This window comes from Carcharodon carcharias, chromosome 2, assembly GCF_017639515.1.
Source record: "Carcharodon carcharias isolate sCarCar2 chromosome 2, sCarCar2.pri, whole genome shotgun sequence".
Taxonomy (NCBI): Eukaryota; Metazoa; Chordata; class Chondrichthyes; order Lamniformes; family Lamnidae; genus Carcharodon; species Carcharodon carcharias.
Window position 1 is genome coordinate 133,547,605 of NC_054468.1, and position 14,893 is coordinate 133,562,497.

The following is a 14,893-nucleotide window of genomic DNA, read 5'->3' on the forward strand; positions in this document are numbered from 1 at the left end:
CTCTCGCCCGCGCGCTCTCTCTCGCCCGCGCGCTCTCTCGCGCCCGCGCGCTCTCTCGCGCCCGCGCAATCTCACTCTCTCGCGCCCGCGCGTTCTCACTCTCTCGCGCCCGCGCGTTCTCACTCTCTCGCGCGCCCGCGCGCTCTCACTCTCTCGCGCGCCCGCGCGCTCTCACTCTCTCTCTCGCGCGCCCGCGCTCTCACTCTCTCTCGCGCGCCCCCGCTCTCACTCTCTCTCTCGCGCGCCCGCGCTCTCACTCTCTCTCTCGCGCGCCGCGCTCTCACTTTCTCTCTCGCGCGCTCTCTCTCTCTCGCGCGCGCTCTCTCTCGCGCGCGGTCTCTCTCTCGCGCGCGCTCTCTCTCTCGCGCGCTCTCTCTCTCTCTCGCGCGCGCTCTCTCTCTCGCGCGCGCTCTCTCGCGCGCGCGCTCTCTCTGTCTCGCGCGCTCTCTCTCTCGCGCGCTCTCTCTCTCTCGCGCGCTCTCTCTCTCGCGCGCTCTCTCTCACGGGCGCTCTCGTGCGCTCTCTCTCTCGTGCGCTCTCTCTCTCGTGCGCTCTCTCTCTCTCATGCGCTCTCTCTCTCTCGTGCGCTCTCTCTCTCTCGTGCGCTCTCTCTCTCGTGCGCTCTCTCTCTCTCTCTCGTGCGCTCTCTCTCTCTCTCTCGTGCGCTCTCTCTCTCTCGCGCGCTCTCTCTCTCGCGCGCGCTCTCTCTCTCTCGCGCGCGCGCTCTCGCTCTCTCTCTGTCGCGCGGGCGCTCTCTTTCGCGGGCGCTCTCTCTCGCGCGCGGGTGCTCTCTCTCGCGCGCGGGTGCTCTCTCTCGCGCGCGTGCTCTCGCTCTCTCGGTCTCGCGCGCGGCCGCTCTCTCGGTCTCGCGCGCGGCCGCTCTCTCGGTCTCACGCGCGGGCGCTCTCTCGCTCGCTCTCCCGGGCGCGCGCTCTCGCTCTCTCTCTCTCGCGCGCGCTCTTGCTCTCTCGCGCGCGCGCTCTTGCTCTCTCTCGTGCGCGCGATCTCGTTCTCTCGCGCGCGCGCTGTCGCTCTCTCTCTCGCGCGCCCGCGCTCTCACTCTCTCTCGCGCGCCCGCGCTCTCACTCTCTCTCTCGCGCGCCCGCGCTCTCACTCTCACTCTCCGCGCGCTCTCTCTCTCTCTCTCTCTCTCGCGCGCGCGCTCTCGCTCTCTCTCTCGCGCGCGCTCTCTCGCTCTCTCGCGCGCGCTCTCTCAAGCGCACGCGCGCGCTCTCTCTCGCGGGCGATCTCTCGCGCGCGCTCTCTCTCTCGCGAGCGGGCGCTCTCTCGGTCTCTCGCGCGCGGGCGTTCTCGCTCTCTCGCGCGCTCTCTCTCTCGCGCGCTCTCTCTCTCGCGCGCTCTCTCTCTCGCGCGCTCTCTCTCGCGGGCGCTCTCTCGTGCGCTCTCTCTCTCTCGTGCACTCTCTCTCTCGTGCGCTCTCTCTCTCTCGTGCGCTCTCTCTCTCTCTCTCGTGCGCTCTCTCTCTCGTGCGCTCTCTCGTGCGCTCTCTCTCTCTCTCGTGCGCTCTCTCGTGCGCTCTCTCTCTCTCTCGTGCGCTCTCTCGTGAGCTCTCTCTCTCTCGCGCGCTCTCTATCTCGCGCGCGCGCTCTCTCTCTCGCGCGCGCGCTCTCTCTCTCGCGCGCACTCTATCGCGCGCGCTCGCTCGCTCGCTCTCTCTCTCGCGCTCGCTCGCTCTCTCTCTCGCGCTCGCTCTCTCTCTCTCGCGCGCGCTCGCTCACTCTCTCTCGCGCGCGCTCGCTCTCTCTCTCTCGCGCACGCGCGCGCGCGCTCTCTCTCGCACGCGCGCTCTCGCTCTCGCTCTCTCTCTCGCGCTCTTGCTCTCGCTCTCTCTCTCGCGCTCGCGCTCTCGCTCTCTCTCGCGCGCGCGCTCTTGCTCTCTCTCGCGCGCGCGCTCTCGCTCTGTCTCTCTCGCAACCGCTCTCGCTCTCTCTCGCGCGTGCTCCCTCTCGCGCGCGCTCTCACTCTCTCTCGCGCGCGTGAGCTCTCACTTTCTCTCTCGCGCCCGCGCGCTCTCACTCTCGCGCGCGCGCGCTCTCTCTCTCTCTCGCGCGCGCTTTCACTCTCTATCTCGCACCCGCGCGCTCTCACTCTCTCTCGCGCGCCCGCGCGCTCTCTCTCTCTCGCGCGCTCTCTCTCTCTCTCCGCGCGCTCTCTCTCTCTCCGCGCGCGCTCTCTCTCTCGCGCGCGCTCTCTCTCTCTCTCGCGCGCGCTCTCTCTCGCGCGCGCTCTCTCTCTCTCGCACGCTCTCTCTCTCTCTCTCGCGCGCTCACTCTCTCTCGCGCGCTCTCTCTCTGTCTCGAGCGCTCTCTCTCTCGAGCGCTCTCTCTCTCGCGCGCTCTCTCTCTCTCGCGCGCTCTCTCTCGCGGGCGCTCTCTCGTGAGCTCTCTCTCTCGTGCGCTCTCTCTCTCTCGTGCGCTCTCTCTCTCGTGCGCTCTCTCTCTCGTGCGCTCTCTCTCTCTCTCGTGCGCTCTCTCTCTCGTGCGCTCTCTCTCTCTCGTGCGCTCTCTCTCTCTCTCGTGCGCTGTCTCTCTCTCGCGCGCGCTCTCTCTCGCGCGCGCTCTCTCTCGCGCGCTCTCTCTCTCGCGCGCTCTCTCTCGCGCGTTCTCTCTCTCGCGCGCTCTCTCTCTCGCGCGCGCGCTCTCTCTCGCGCGCGGGCGTTCTCTCGGTCTCTCACGCGCGGGTGCTCGCTCGCTCTCTCACGCGCGCTCGCTCTCTCTCGCGCGCGCGCTCTCTTTCTCCGCGCGCGCGCTCTCTCCGCGCTCTCTCTCTCTCTCTCCGCGCGCTCTCTCTCTCCGCGCGCTCTCTCTCTCTCTCGCGCTCGCTCTCTCTCTCTCGCGCGCGCGCTGTCGCTCTCTCTCTCTCGCGCGGGCGCTCTCTCTCGCGCGCGGGCTCTCGCTCTCTCTCGCGCGCGCGCTCTCACTCTCTCTCGCGCGCCCGCGCTCTCACTCTCTCTCGCGCGCCCGCGCTCTCACTCTCTCTCTCGCGCGCCCGCGCTCTCACTCTCTCTCTCGCGCGCCCGCGCTCTCACTCTCTCTCTCGCGCGCCCGCGCTCTCACTCTCTTGCGCGCCCGCGCTCTCACTCTCTCTCTCGCGCGCCCGCGCGCTCTCGGTCTCGCGCGCCCGCGCGCTCTCGGTCTCGCGCGCCCGCGCGCTCTCGGTCTCGCGCGCCCGCGCGCTCTCGGTCTCTCTCGCCCGTGCTCTCTCGCGCTCTCTCTCTCTCGCGCGCGATCTCTCTCGCGCGCGGGCGCTCTCTCGCTCTCTCGCGCGCGGGCGCTCTCTCTCTCTCCCTCGCGCTCGCTCTCTCGCGCGCGATCTCTTTCGCGCGCAGGCGCTCTCTCGCTCTCTCGCGCGCGGGCGCTCTCTCGCTCTCTCGCGCGCGGGCGCTCTCTCGCTCTCTCGCGCGCGGGCGCTCTCACTCTCTCGCGCGCGGGCGCTCTCTCTCGCGCGCTCGCTCTCTCGCCCGCGCGCTCGCTCTTGCCCGCGCGCTCGCTCTCGCCCGTGCGCGCTCTCTCTCGCCCGCGCGCTCTCTCTCGCCCGCGCGCTCTCTCGCGCCCGCGCGCTCTCTCGCGCCCGCGCGCTCTCTCGCGCCCGCGCGCTCTCTCGCGCCCGCGCGCTCTATCGCGCCCGCGCGCTCTCTCGCGCCCGCGCGCTCTCTCGCGCCCGCTACTCTCTCGCGCCCGCGCGATCTCACTCTCTCGCGCCCGCGCGCTCTCACTCTCTCGCGCGCCCGCGCGCTCTCACTCTCTCGCGCGCCCGCGCGCTCTCACTCTCTCTCTCGCGCGCCCGCGCTCTCACTCTCTCTCGCGCGCCCGCGCTCTCACTCTCTCTCTCGCGCGCCCGCGCTCTCACTCTCTCGCGCGCCGCGCTCTCACTTTCTCTCTCGCGCGCCCGCGCTCTCACTCTCTCTCTCCGCGCGCTCTCACTCTCTCTCTCCGCGCGCTCTCTCTCTCTCTCTCTCTCGCGCGCGCGCTCTCGCTCTCTCTCTCGCGCGCGCTCTCTCGCTCTCTCTCTCTCTCTCGCGCGCGATCTCTCTCGCCCGCAGGCGCTCTCTCGCTCTCTCGCGCGCAGGCGCTCTCTCTCTCTCCCTCGCGCTCGCTCTCTCGCGCGCGATCTCTCTCTCGCGCGCGCTTTCACTCTCTATCTCGCACCCGCGCGCTCTCACTCTCTCTCGCGCGCTCTCTCTCTCTCTCCGCGCGCTCTCTCTCTCTCCGCGCGCGCTCTCTCTCTCGCGCGCGCTCTCTCTCTCTCGCGCGCGCTCTCTCTCGCGCGCGCTCTCTCTCTCTCGCACGCTCTCTCTCTCTCTCTCGCGCACTCTCTCTCTCTCGCGCGCTCTCTGTCTCGAGCGCTCTCTCTCTCGCGCGCTCTCTCTCTCTCGCGCGCTCTCTCTCGCGGGCGCTCTCTCGTGAGCTCTCTCTCTCTCGTGCGCTCTCTCTCTCTCGTGCGCTCTCTCTCTCTCTCGTGCGCTCTCTCTCTCTCTCGTGCGCTCTCTCTCTCTCTCGTGCGCTCTCTCTCTCGTGCGCTCTCTCTCTCTCGTGCGCTCTCTCTCTCTCTCGTGCGCTGTCTCTCTCTCGCGCGCGCTCTCTCTCGCGCGCGCTCTCTCTCGCGCGCTCTCTCTCTCGCGCGCTCTCTCTCGCGCGTTCTCTCTCTCGCGCGCGCTCTCTCTCGCGCGCGGGCGTTCTCTCGGTCTCTCACGCGCGGGTGCTCGCTCGCTCTCTCACGCGCGCTCGCTCTCTCTCTCTCGCGCGCGCGCTCTCTTTCTCCGCGCGCGCGCTCTCTCCGCGCTCTCTCTCTCTCTCTCCGCGCGCTCTCTCTCTCCGCGCGCTCTCTCTCTCTCTCGCGCTCGCTCTCTCTCTCTCGCGCGCGTGCGCGCGCTCTCGCTCTCGCTCTCTCGCTCTCGCTCTCTCTCGCGCGCGCGCTCTCGCTCTCTCTCGCGCGCGCGCTCTCGCTCTCTCTCTCTCGCGCGCGCGCTGTCGCTCTCTCTCTCTCGCGCGGGCGCTCTCTCTCGCGCGCGGGCTCTCGCTCTCTCTCGCGCGCGCGCTCTCACTCTCTCTCGCGCGCCCGCGCCCGCGCTCTCACTCTCTCTCGCGCGCCCGCGCTCTCACTCTCTCTCTCGCGCGCCCGCGCTCTCACTCTCTCTCTCGCGCGCCCGCGCTCTCACTCTCTCTCTCGCGCGCCCGCGCTCTCACTCTCTCGCGCGCCCGCGCTCTCACTCTCTCTCTCGCGCGCCCGCGCGCTCTCGGTCTCGCGCGCCCGCGCGCTCTCGGTCTCGCGCGCCCGCGCGCTCTCGGTCTCGCGCGCCCGCGCGCTCTCGGTCTCGCGCGCCCGCGTGCTCTCGTCTCTCTCGCCCGTGCTCTCTCGCGCTCTCTCTCTCGCGCGCGATCTCTCTCGCGCGCGGGCGCTCTCTCGCTCTCTCGCGCGCGGGCGCTCTCTCTCTCTCCCTCGCGCTCGCTCTCTCGCGCGCGATCTCTTTCGCGCGCAGGCGCTCTCTCGCTCTCTCGCGCGCGGGCGCTCTCTCGCTCTCTCGCGCGCGGGCGCTCTCTCGCTCTCTCGCGCGCGGGCGCTCTCACTCTCTCGCGCGCGGGCGCTCTCACTCTCTCGCGCGCGGGCGCTCTCTCTCGCGCGCTCGCTCTCTCGCCCGCGCGCTCGCTCTCGCCCGTGCGCGCTCTCTCTCGCCCGCGCGCTCTCTCTCGCCCGCGCGCTCTCTCGCGCCCGCGCGCTCTCTCGCGCCCGCGCGCTCTCTCGCGCCCGCGCGCTCTCTCGCGCCCGCGCGCTCTCTCGCGCCCGCGCGATCTCACTCTCTCGCGCCCGCGCGCTCTCACTCTCTCGCGCGCCCGCGCGCTCTCACTCTCTCGCGCGCCCGCGCGCTCTCACTCTCTCTCGCGCGCCCGCGCTCTCACTCTCTCTCGCGCGCCCGCGCTCTCACTCTCTCTCTCGCGCGCCCGCGCTCTCACTCTCTCGCGCGCCGCGCTCTCACTTTCTCTCTCGCGCGCCCGCGCTCTCACTCTCTCTCTCCGCGCGCTCTCACTCTCTCTCTCCGCGCGCTCTCTCTCTCTCTCTCTCTCGCGCGCGCGCTCTCGCTCTCTCTCTCTCGCGCGCGCTCTCTCGCTCTCTCTCTCTCTCTCTCGCGCGCGATCTCTCTCGCCCGCAGGCGCTCTCTCGCTCTCTCGCGCGCAGGCGCTCTCTCTCTCTCCCTCGCGCTCGCTCTCTCGCGCGCGATCTCTCTCGCGCGCTGGCGCTCTCTCGCTCTCTCGCGCGCGGGCGCTCTCTCGCTCTCTCGCGCGCGGGCGCTCTCACTCTCGCGCGCGGGCGCTCTCTCTCGCGCGCTCGCTCTCTCGCCCGCGCGCTCGCTCTCGCCCGCGCGCTCGCTCTCGCCCGCGCGCTCTCTCGCGCCCGCGCGCTCTCTCGCGCCCGCGCGCTCTCTCGCGCCCGCGCGATCTCACTCTCGCGCCCGCGCGATCTCACTCTCGCTCCCGCGCGCTCTCACTCTCTCGCGCGCTCTCTCTCTCTCTCGCGCGCTCTCTCTCTCCGCGCGCTCTCTCTCTCTCTCGCGCGCGCTCTCTCTCTCGCGCGCTCTCTCTCTCTCGCGCGCTCTCTCTCGCGGGCGCTCTCTCGTGCGCTCTCTCTCTCGTGCGCTCTCTCTCTCGTGCGCTCTCTGTCTCTCGTGCGCTCTCTCTCTCTCTCTCGTGCGCTCTCTCTCTCTCTCTCGTGCGCTCTCTCTCTCGTGCGCTCTCTCTCTCTCTCGTGCGCTCTCTCTCTCGCGCGCTCTCTCTCTCTCGCGCGCTCTCTCTCTCGCGCGCTCTCTCTCGCGGGCGCTCTCTCGTGCGCTCTCTCTCTCGTGCGCTCTCTCTCTCGTGCGCTCTCTCTCTCTCGTGCGCTCTCTCTCTCTCTCTCGTGCGCTCTCTCTCTCTCTCTCGTGCGCTCTCTCTCTCGTGCGCTCTCTCTCTCTCTCGTGCGCTCTCTCTCTCGTGCGCTCTCTCTCTCTCGCGCGCTCTCTCTCTCTCGCGCGCTCTCTCTCTCTCGCGCGCGCGCTCTCGCTCTCTCTCTGTCGCGCGGGCGCTCTCTCTCTCGCGGGCGCTCTCTCTCGCGCGCGGGCGCTCTCTCTCGCGCGCGGGCGCTCTCTCTCGCGCGCGGGCGCTCTCTCTCGCGCGCGTGCTCTCGCTCTCTCGGTCTCGCGCGCGGCCGCTCTCTCGGTCTCGCGCGCGGCCGCTCTCTCGGTCTCGCGCGCGGGCGCTCTCTCGCTCGCTCTCCCGGGCGCGCGCTCTCGCTCTCTCTCCCGGGCGCGCGCTCTCGCTCTCTCTCTCGCGCGCGCGCTCTTGCTCTCTCGCGCGCGCGCTCTTGCTCTCTCTCGTGCGCGCGATCTCGTTCTCTCGCGCGCGCGCTGTCGCTCTCTCTCTCGCGCGCCCGCGCTCTCACTCTCTCTCTCGCGCGCCCGCGCTCTCACTCTCTCGCGCGCCCGCGCTCTCACTCTCACTCTCCGCGCGCTCTCTCTCTCTCTCTCTCTCGCGCGCGCGCTCTCGCTCTCTCTCTCGCGCGCGCTCTCTCGCTCTCTCTCTCGCGCGCGCTCTCTCACGCGCACGCGCGCGCTCTCTCTCTCTCTCGCGGGCGATCTCTCTCGCGCGCGCTCTCTCTCTCGTGAGCGGGCGCTCTCTCGGTCTCTCGCGCGCGGGCGTTCTCTCGCTCTCTCGCGCGCTCTCTCTCGCGCGCTCTCTCTCTCGCGCGCTCTCTCTCGCGGGCGCTCTCTCGTGCACTCTCTCTCTCTCGTGCGCTCTCTCTCTCTCGTGCGCTCTCTCTCTCTCTCGTGCGCTCTCTCTCTCTCTCTCGTGCGCTCTCTCTCTCTCTCTCGTGCGCTCTCTCTCTCTCTCGTGCGCTCTCTCTCGTGCGCTCTCTCTCTCGTGCGCTCTCTCTCTCTCGCGCGCTCTCTATCTCGCGCGCGCGCTCTCTCTCTCGCGCGCTCTCTCTCTCGCGCGCACTCTATCGCGCGCGCTCGCTCGCTCTCTCTCTCGCGCGCGCTCGCTCTCTCTCTCGCGCGCGCTCGCTCTCTCTCTCTCGCGCGCGCGCTCTCTCTCGCGCGCTCTCTCTCTCGCGCACGTGCGCGCGCGCTCTCTCTCTCTCGCACGCGCGCTCTCGCTCTCGCTCTCTCTCTCGCGCTCTTGCTCTCGCTCTCTCTCTCGCGCTCGCGCTCTCGCTCTCTCTCGCGCGCGCGCTCTTGCTCTCTCTCGCGCGCGCGCTCTCGCTCTCTCTCGCGCGCGCGCTCTCGCTCTCTCTCTCGCGCGCGCTCTCGCTCTCTCTCGCGCGTGCTCCCTCTCGCGCGCGCTCTCACTCTCTCTCGCGCGCGTGAGCTCTCACTTTCTCTCTCGCGCGTGCGCGCTATCACTCTCGCGCCCCGCCCTCTCACGCGCGCGCGCTCTCTCTCTCTCACGCGCGCTCTCACTCTCTATCTCGCACCCGCGCGCTTTTATTCTCTCGCGCGCGCGCTCTCGCTCTCTCTCGCGCGCGCTCTCTCTCTCGCGCGCGCTCTCTCTCTCGCGCGCGCTCTCTCTCTCTCTCTCTCTCTCGCGCGCGCTCTCTCTCGCGCGCTCTCGCTCTCTCTCTCGCGCGCTCTCGCTCTCTCTCTCGCGCGCTCTCGCTCTCTCTCTCGCGCGCTCTCGCTCTCTCTCTCGCGCGCTCTCACTCTCGCGCGCGCGCGCTCTCGCTCTCTCTCTCGCGCGCGCGCGCTCTCGCTCTCTCTCGCGCGCGCGCGCTCTCTCTCGCGCTCTCTCTCTCTTTCGCGCTCTCTCTCTCTCGCGCGCTCTCTCTCTCTTTCGCGCTCTCTCTCTCTCGCGCGCTCTCTCTCGCGCGCTCTCGCTCTCTCTCGCGCGCTCTCGCTCTCTCTCTCGCGCGCTCTCGCTCTCTCTCGCGCGCTCTCGCTCTCTCTCGCGCGCGCTCTCTCTCTCTCGTGCGCGTTCTCTCTCTCTCGCGCGCGCTCTCTCTCTCTCTCTCGCGCGTGCGCTCTCTCTCTCTCTCGCGCGCGCTCTCACTCTCTATCTCGCACCCGCGCGCTTTTATTCTCTCGCGCGCGCGCTCTCGCTCTCTCTCGCGCGCGCTCTCTCTCTCGCGCGCGCTTTCTCTCTCGCGCGCGCTCTCTCTCTCTCTCTCTCTCGCGCGATCTCTCTCGCGCGCTCTCGCTCTCTCTCTCGCGCGCTCTCGCTCTCTCTCTCGCGCGCGCGCTCTCGCTCTCTCTCTCGCGCGCGCGCGATCTCGCTCTCTCTCGCGCGCGCGCTCTCGCTCTCTCTCTCGCGCGCGCGCTCTCTCGCGCTCTCTCTCTTTCGCGCTCTCTCTCTCTCGCGCGCTCTCTCTCACTCTCTCACGCGCTCTCGCTCTCTCTCGCGCGCGCGCTCTCGCTCTCTCTCTCGCGCGCGCTCTCTCTCGCGCGCATTCTCTCTCTCTCGCGCGCTCTCTCTCTCTCTCTCGCGCGCTCTCTCTCGCGCTCTCTGTCTCGTGCGCGCTCTCTGTCTCGTGCGCGCTCTCTGTCTCGTGCACGCTCTCTCTCGCGCGCGCTCTCCCTCGCGCTCTCTCTCTCGCGCTCTCTCTCCCCCACTCTCTCTCTCTCGCGTGCGCACGCTCTCTCCCCCACACTCTCTCTCGCGCGCGCGCGCTCTCTCTCCCTCTCTCTCTCGCGCGTGCACCCGCGCTCTCTCTCTCTCACTCTCTCTCGCATGCACGCACTCTCTCTCTAACCCTTGCTTTGCTATTAACAGATTTTGCTATCTGACTTATTTGTCACTACTAGTACCTGCCTTAGTCTTTAACACTATCATTGCCACTCCCTTTATTTTATGTCCATGACATCTTTGTCAAATCTCTCCTGAGCTCCCACATATCCGTGACCTATTTTGCTCCACCTGCTCCAACCCCTCCCTTCAATAGTTTAAAACCCATCACATTTCTAACTCTCTCCAACTCTGAAGAAGTCATACAGATTTGAAACATTGTTTCTCTCTCCAAAGATGCTGCCAGACCTGAATTTTTCCAGGATTTTCTGTTTTTGAGTTTTCACTTTTCACAATAAACAATTGGTGGACTATTCAACTTCCACTCTTGTGATTATGAATGTTGTTTTCTGCATGTTCGGTGATATTTAAGGAACTGTCTTATCTTTTCAGTATTAAGTGCTGATAAAAGGTCAAAACCAAAAAACATTAACCTGTTTTACAATTTTTTGATATAGTCGCAGCTGAAATAAAGACAGTAACTGCCGGAAAGACACCACTAGGAAATCTCATTCCACTGGGTTTCAGAGTTGGTTGAGCCGTGATTCCATTTTAAAGAGTGTGATTTGAGATTTACACAACCTGGAATCATACAGCGCAGAAGCAAGACATTCAGCTCATTGTGCCTGTGCTGACTCTTTGAAAGAGCTATCCTATTAGGCTGACTCTTTCCCCATAGCCCTGCAATTCCCTTTTCAAGTATTTATCCAACTCCCCTTGGAAAGTTTCTATGGATTCTGCTTCTTCAGGCCTTTCAGGTAGCACATTCCAGGTCTTAACAACTGGCAACATTAAAAAGAATCCTCTTCATCTCCCTCTAATTCTTTTGGCAATTATCTTAAATTTGCCTCCTCTGGCTGTCCACTCTTCTGCCATTGGAAACAAGTTTTTTTTGTTATTTACTGCATCAAAACCTTTCATAATTTTGAACAACTCCATTAAACCTACTCTGTTTTAAGGAGAATAATCCCAGTTTCTCTAGTCTCTCTTCAACTTTGGTGTAAAGCCAAAATTCACACCAACATTAGTTATGAGTGAATAAACCTCAGCTATGCTGGATTCGAGGAAGAGTTTAATTTATGTGGATGGACTTCAGAGGAAGTAAACATTATGAAGTTGCTTACAATACACGATTGTGTGCCACAGTAAAGGTTTTATGACTTGCATTTATGTAGTATATTACACAATCTCTGGATTTCCCAGTGTGCTTTACAGTCCATGAAGTACTTTTGAAGTGTAGTCACTGTTCTAGTTTGAATATATAAGAAATGCAGCAGCACACTGCAAGCTCCCACAAGCATGAGTTCTTGTGAACCGTATAACTGGGCAAGTAGAGAGGGTTTTAAACTAAATAGTTGGGGCAAGGGATCAAATGTGGGCAGATGTGGTATATCAAAGAGTAGAGACAAGGTAAGAGAAAAAAATAGTAATATGAGAAATGAGGGTCAGAGAATGGCAGGAAGGGACAGAGAGGAAAAAACTGAAAAATGCACCAACAATCAAGACTATATGTTACAAAGAGAACTAAAAGACAAAACTGAAGGCTCCGTATCTGCGCATAGCATTCATAACAAAGTAAACAAATTGATAGTGCACATTGAAGTAAATAAGTATGATCTGATGGCCGTTACGGAGATGTGGCTGCAGGTTGACAAGGATTGGGTCCTGAATATTATGGAGTATATGACATTCAAGAATAATAGGAAGCTTGTACAGGTGGAGGGGTAGCACTGTTAATCAAGGATGGCATTTGTGTAATAGTTAGAGATGACCTTGGTTCAGGAAATCAGGGTGTAGAATTGGTTTGGGTGGAGATGAGGAATATTAAGGGAAAGAAGTCACTAGTGGGAGGTGACTGCAGGCCCCCTAACAGTAACCACAATGTAGGAAAAAGTATACAAGAAGATGGTGCTTGTGATAAAGGGATGGCAATAATCATAGGTGACTTTAATCTACATCTAAACTGGAAAAATCAGGTTAGCAGTAGTAGCCTAGATGAGTGCATAGAATGCTTTCAAGATAGTTTGTTAGAGCAACACTTTCTGGAACCAACCAGAGAGCTATATTAGACTTGGTATTGTGTAATGTGACAGGATTAATTAATGACCTCAGAGTAAAGGCACCCCTAGGTAGCAGCGACCACTATATGATTGAATTTTACATCTAGTTTGAAAGAGAGAAGATTGGGTCCAAGACTAGTATTTTGAGCTTAAATAAGGGCAACTATGTGGACATGAAAGCTGAGCTAGCTGAAGTGCAGTGGGATATTAGGTTAGAGGATAGATCAATGGAGAAGCAGTGACAGACATTTAAGGGGGTATTTCAGAATACTCAGAATAAGTATATTCCTACTATAAACAAAAATTCTAAATGGAGGACCCACCATCCGTGATTAACCAAAGAAGTTAGGGAAAGCATTAAACTTGAGGAAAAAGCATATAACTGTGCAAAGGTGCGTGGCAGGTCAGAGTATAAGGAATGTCAGAGAATGACTAAAAGGTTAATCAGGAGAAAGCAATTAGAGTATGAGAGGAAGCTCGCTAGAAATGTAAAATCAGCAAGAATTTCTACAGGTATTTAGAAAGGAAAAAAGTAAGTAACGTGAGTGTTGGTCCTCTAGAGAGTGAGAATGGGGAGTTAATAGTACATAATAAGGAAATGGCAGATGAAATGAACAAATATTTTTGCTTCTGTCTTCACTGTTGAAGATACAAAAACATTCCAGAAATAGCTGTAAATCAGGAGGTTAAAGGGAGAGGGGAACTTGGTGAAATTACAATCACTAGGGAAGTGGTACTGAGCAAACTGATGGAGCTGCAGGCTGACAAGTCTCCAGGCCCAGATGGACTTTATCCTAGGGTCTTAAAAGAGGTGGCTAATGAAGTAGGAGATGCATTGGTGTTTTTTTCCCAAAATTCCCTAGATTTTGGAAAGGTTCCATTAGACTGGAAAGTAGCAAATATAACCCCTCTGTTCAAGAAGAGAGGGAGGCAGAAAACATGAAACTATAGGCCAGTTAGCTTGATATCTGACATGGGGAAGGTGTTAGAATCGATCAAAGAGGCTATAGCTGGGCGCTTCAAAAAACTGAAGGTAAACGGGGAGAGTCAGCATGATTTGTGAAAGGGAAATCATGTTTAACAAATTTATTAGAGTTCTTTGAAGGAGTAACATGTGCTATGGATAAAGGGGTACCGGTAGATGTACTATACTTAGATTTCTGAAAGGCATTTGATAAGGTGCCATATCAAAGGTTATTGCGGAAAATAAAAGCTCATGGTGTAGGGGCTAACATATTAGCATGGATAGAAGATTGGCTGGCTGGCAGAAAACAGAGTATGCCTAAATGGGTCTCTGTCTGATTGGCAGGATGTGACGAGTGGAGTCCTGCAGAGGCCTCAACTTTTTACAGTTTACGTCAATGACTTCGATGAGGGAAATGAAGGTATGGCAGCTAAATTTGCAGGCAACACAGATAGGTAGGAAAGTATGTTGTGAAGAAAGTATAAGGAGTTTGCAGACTGATATAGATAAGTTGAGAGAATGGGCAAAAATCAGGCAGATGGACATGGGAAAATGTGAAATTGTTTACTTTGGCAAGAAGAATAAAAAAGCAGAGTCACTTAAATGGAGAATAATTGCAGAATTCCGAGGTGCAGAGGGATTTAGGTGTTCTAGTGAATGAGTTATGAAGAGTTAGTATGCAGCTACAGCATGTAATCAAGAAGGCAAATGGAATGCTATCCTTTATTGCAAGAGGAATTGAACATAAGAGTAAGGATTACCTGGAAAAACTCAGCAAGTCTGGCAGCATCGGCGGAGAAGAAAAGAGTTGACGTTTCGAGTCCTCATGACCCTTCAACAGAAGGTTCTGTTCTTCTCCGCCGATGCTGCCAGACCTGCTGAGTTTTCCAGGTAATTCTGTTTTTGTTTTGGATTTCCAGCATCCGCAGTTTTGTTTTTATTTTTATAAAAGTAAGGATGTTATGCTTCAGTTATACAGGGCATTGATGAGACCAAATCTCAAATACTGTGTTCAGTTTTGGCCTCCTTTTTTAAGGAAGGATGTAAATGCATTGGAGGCGGTTCAGAGGTTTATTAAGTTGATACCTGGAATGAGTGGGTTGCCTTATGAAGATAGGTTGGACAGGCTGGGCTTGTTTCCACTGGAGTTTAGAAGTGTCAGGGGTGACTTGCTTGAAGTACATAAGATCCTGAATGGTCTTGACAAAGTGGATTTGGAAAGGATGTTTCTTCTTGAGCGAATCCAGAACTAAGAGGGGCACAGTTTTAAAGTTAGGGGTGATCCTTATAGGACAGAGATGAGGAGAAATTTTTTCTGAGGGTTGTGTGACTTTGAAACTTGTGCTCAGAAGGCGATGGAAGTGGGGTCACTGAATATTTTTTAAGGCAGAGATAGATAGACTCTTGTCAGGCAAGGGAATCAAAGGTTATCAGGGGTAGGTGGGAATGTGGAATTCAAAACACAAACAGATCAGCCATGATTTTATTGAATGGCAGAGCAGCCTTGCAGGGCTGAATGGCCTATCTTTGCTCATATTTTTATGTTCGTACGATGATAGCCAGCTAATCGTTTGAGGGATAAATATTGTCCAGGACACCAGGGAGAACTCCCCTGCTCACCTTCAAAATAGTTTCATGGGAAATTTTACATCCACTTGAGAGGGCCAACGCAGTCTTGGTTTAACATCTCATCTGAAAGCCAGCACATCTGAGAGTGTAGCAATCCCTCAGTACTGCACTGGTGGTGTTAATCTAGATGTTATGCTCATGTCTCTGAAGGGGGAATTGAACCTACAATCTTCTGATTCAGAGGTGAGAATGCTACCAACTGAGCCATGGCTAATACATGAAGGTTATTAAGAGTATCAACATTTTTATTCCTTATTTACATGAGATAATCAGATTTTTATGATGCGATGCTTCTTAACATATTTCTAATTTATAAAGGAGACATTGCCTCAGTGGAGAACACAAGTTTTGACTTGAGGAACCCAGTATTACTTGGAAACCATATTGCAAATAAGTTAGTCGGAGGCTTTGATCACAACTTCTGTTTAAACTCCTCAAAGCAACGATCTCCTTGTGCAAGGTAACCAGCC

At 59.7% G+C, this 14,893-nt stretch overlaps 1 protein-coding gene across 1 annotated transcript in view; it reads left to right on the forward strand.

Annotated features, from left to right (window-relative positions):
- Nucleotides 1–14,893, forward strand: part of galm (galactose mutarotase) — a 101,448-nt gene that overhangs the window by 79,149 nt on the left and 7,406 nt on the right. The window contains exon 5 of the mRNA XM_041182837.1: nt 14,742–14,883. Coding sequence (XP_041038771.1) covers nt 14,742–14,883 — 142 coding nt within the window. The remainder of the gene's footprint in view (nt 1–14,741; nt 14,884–14,893) is intronic.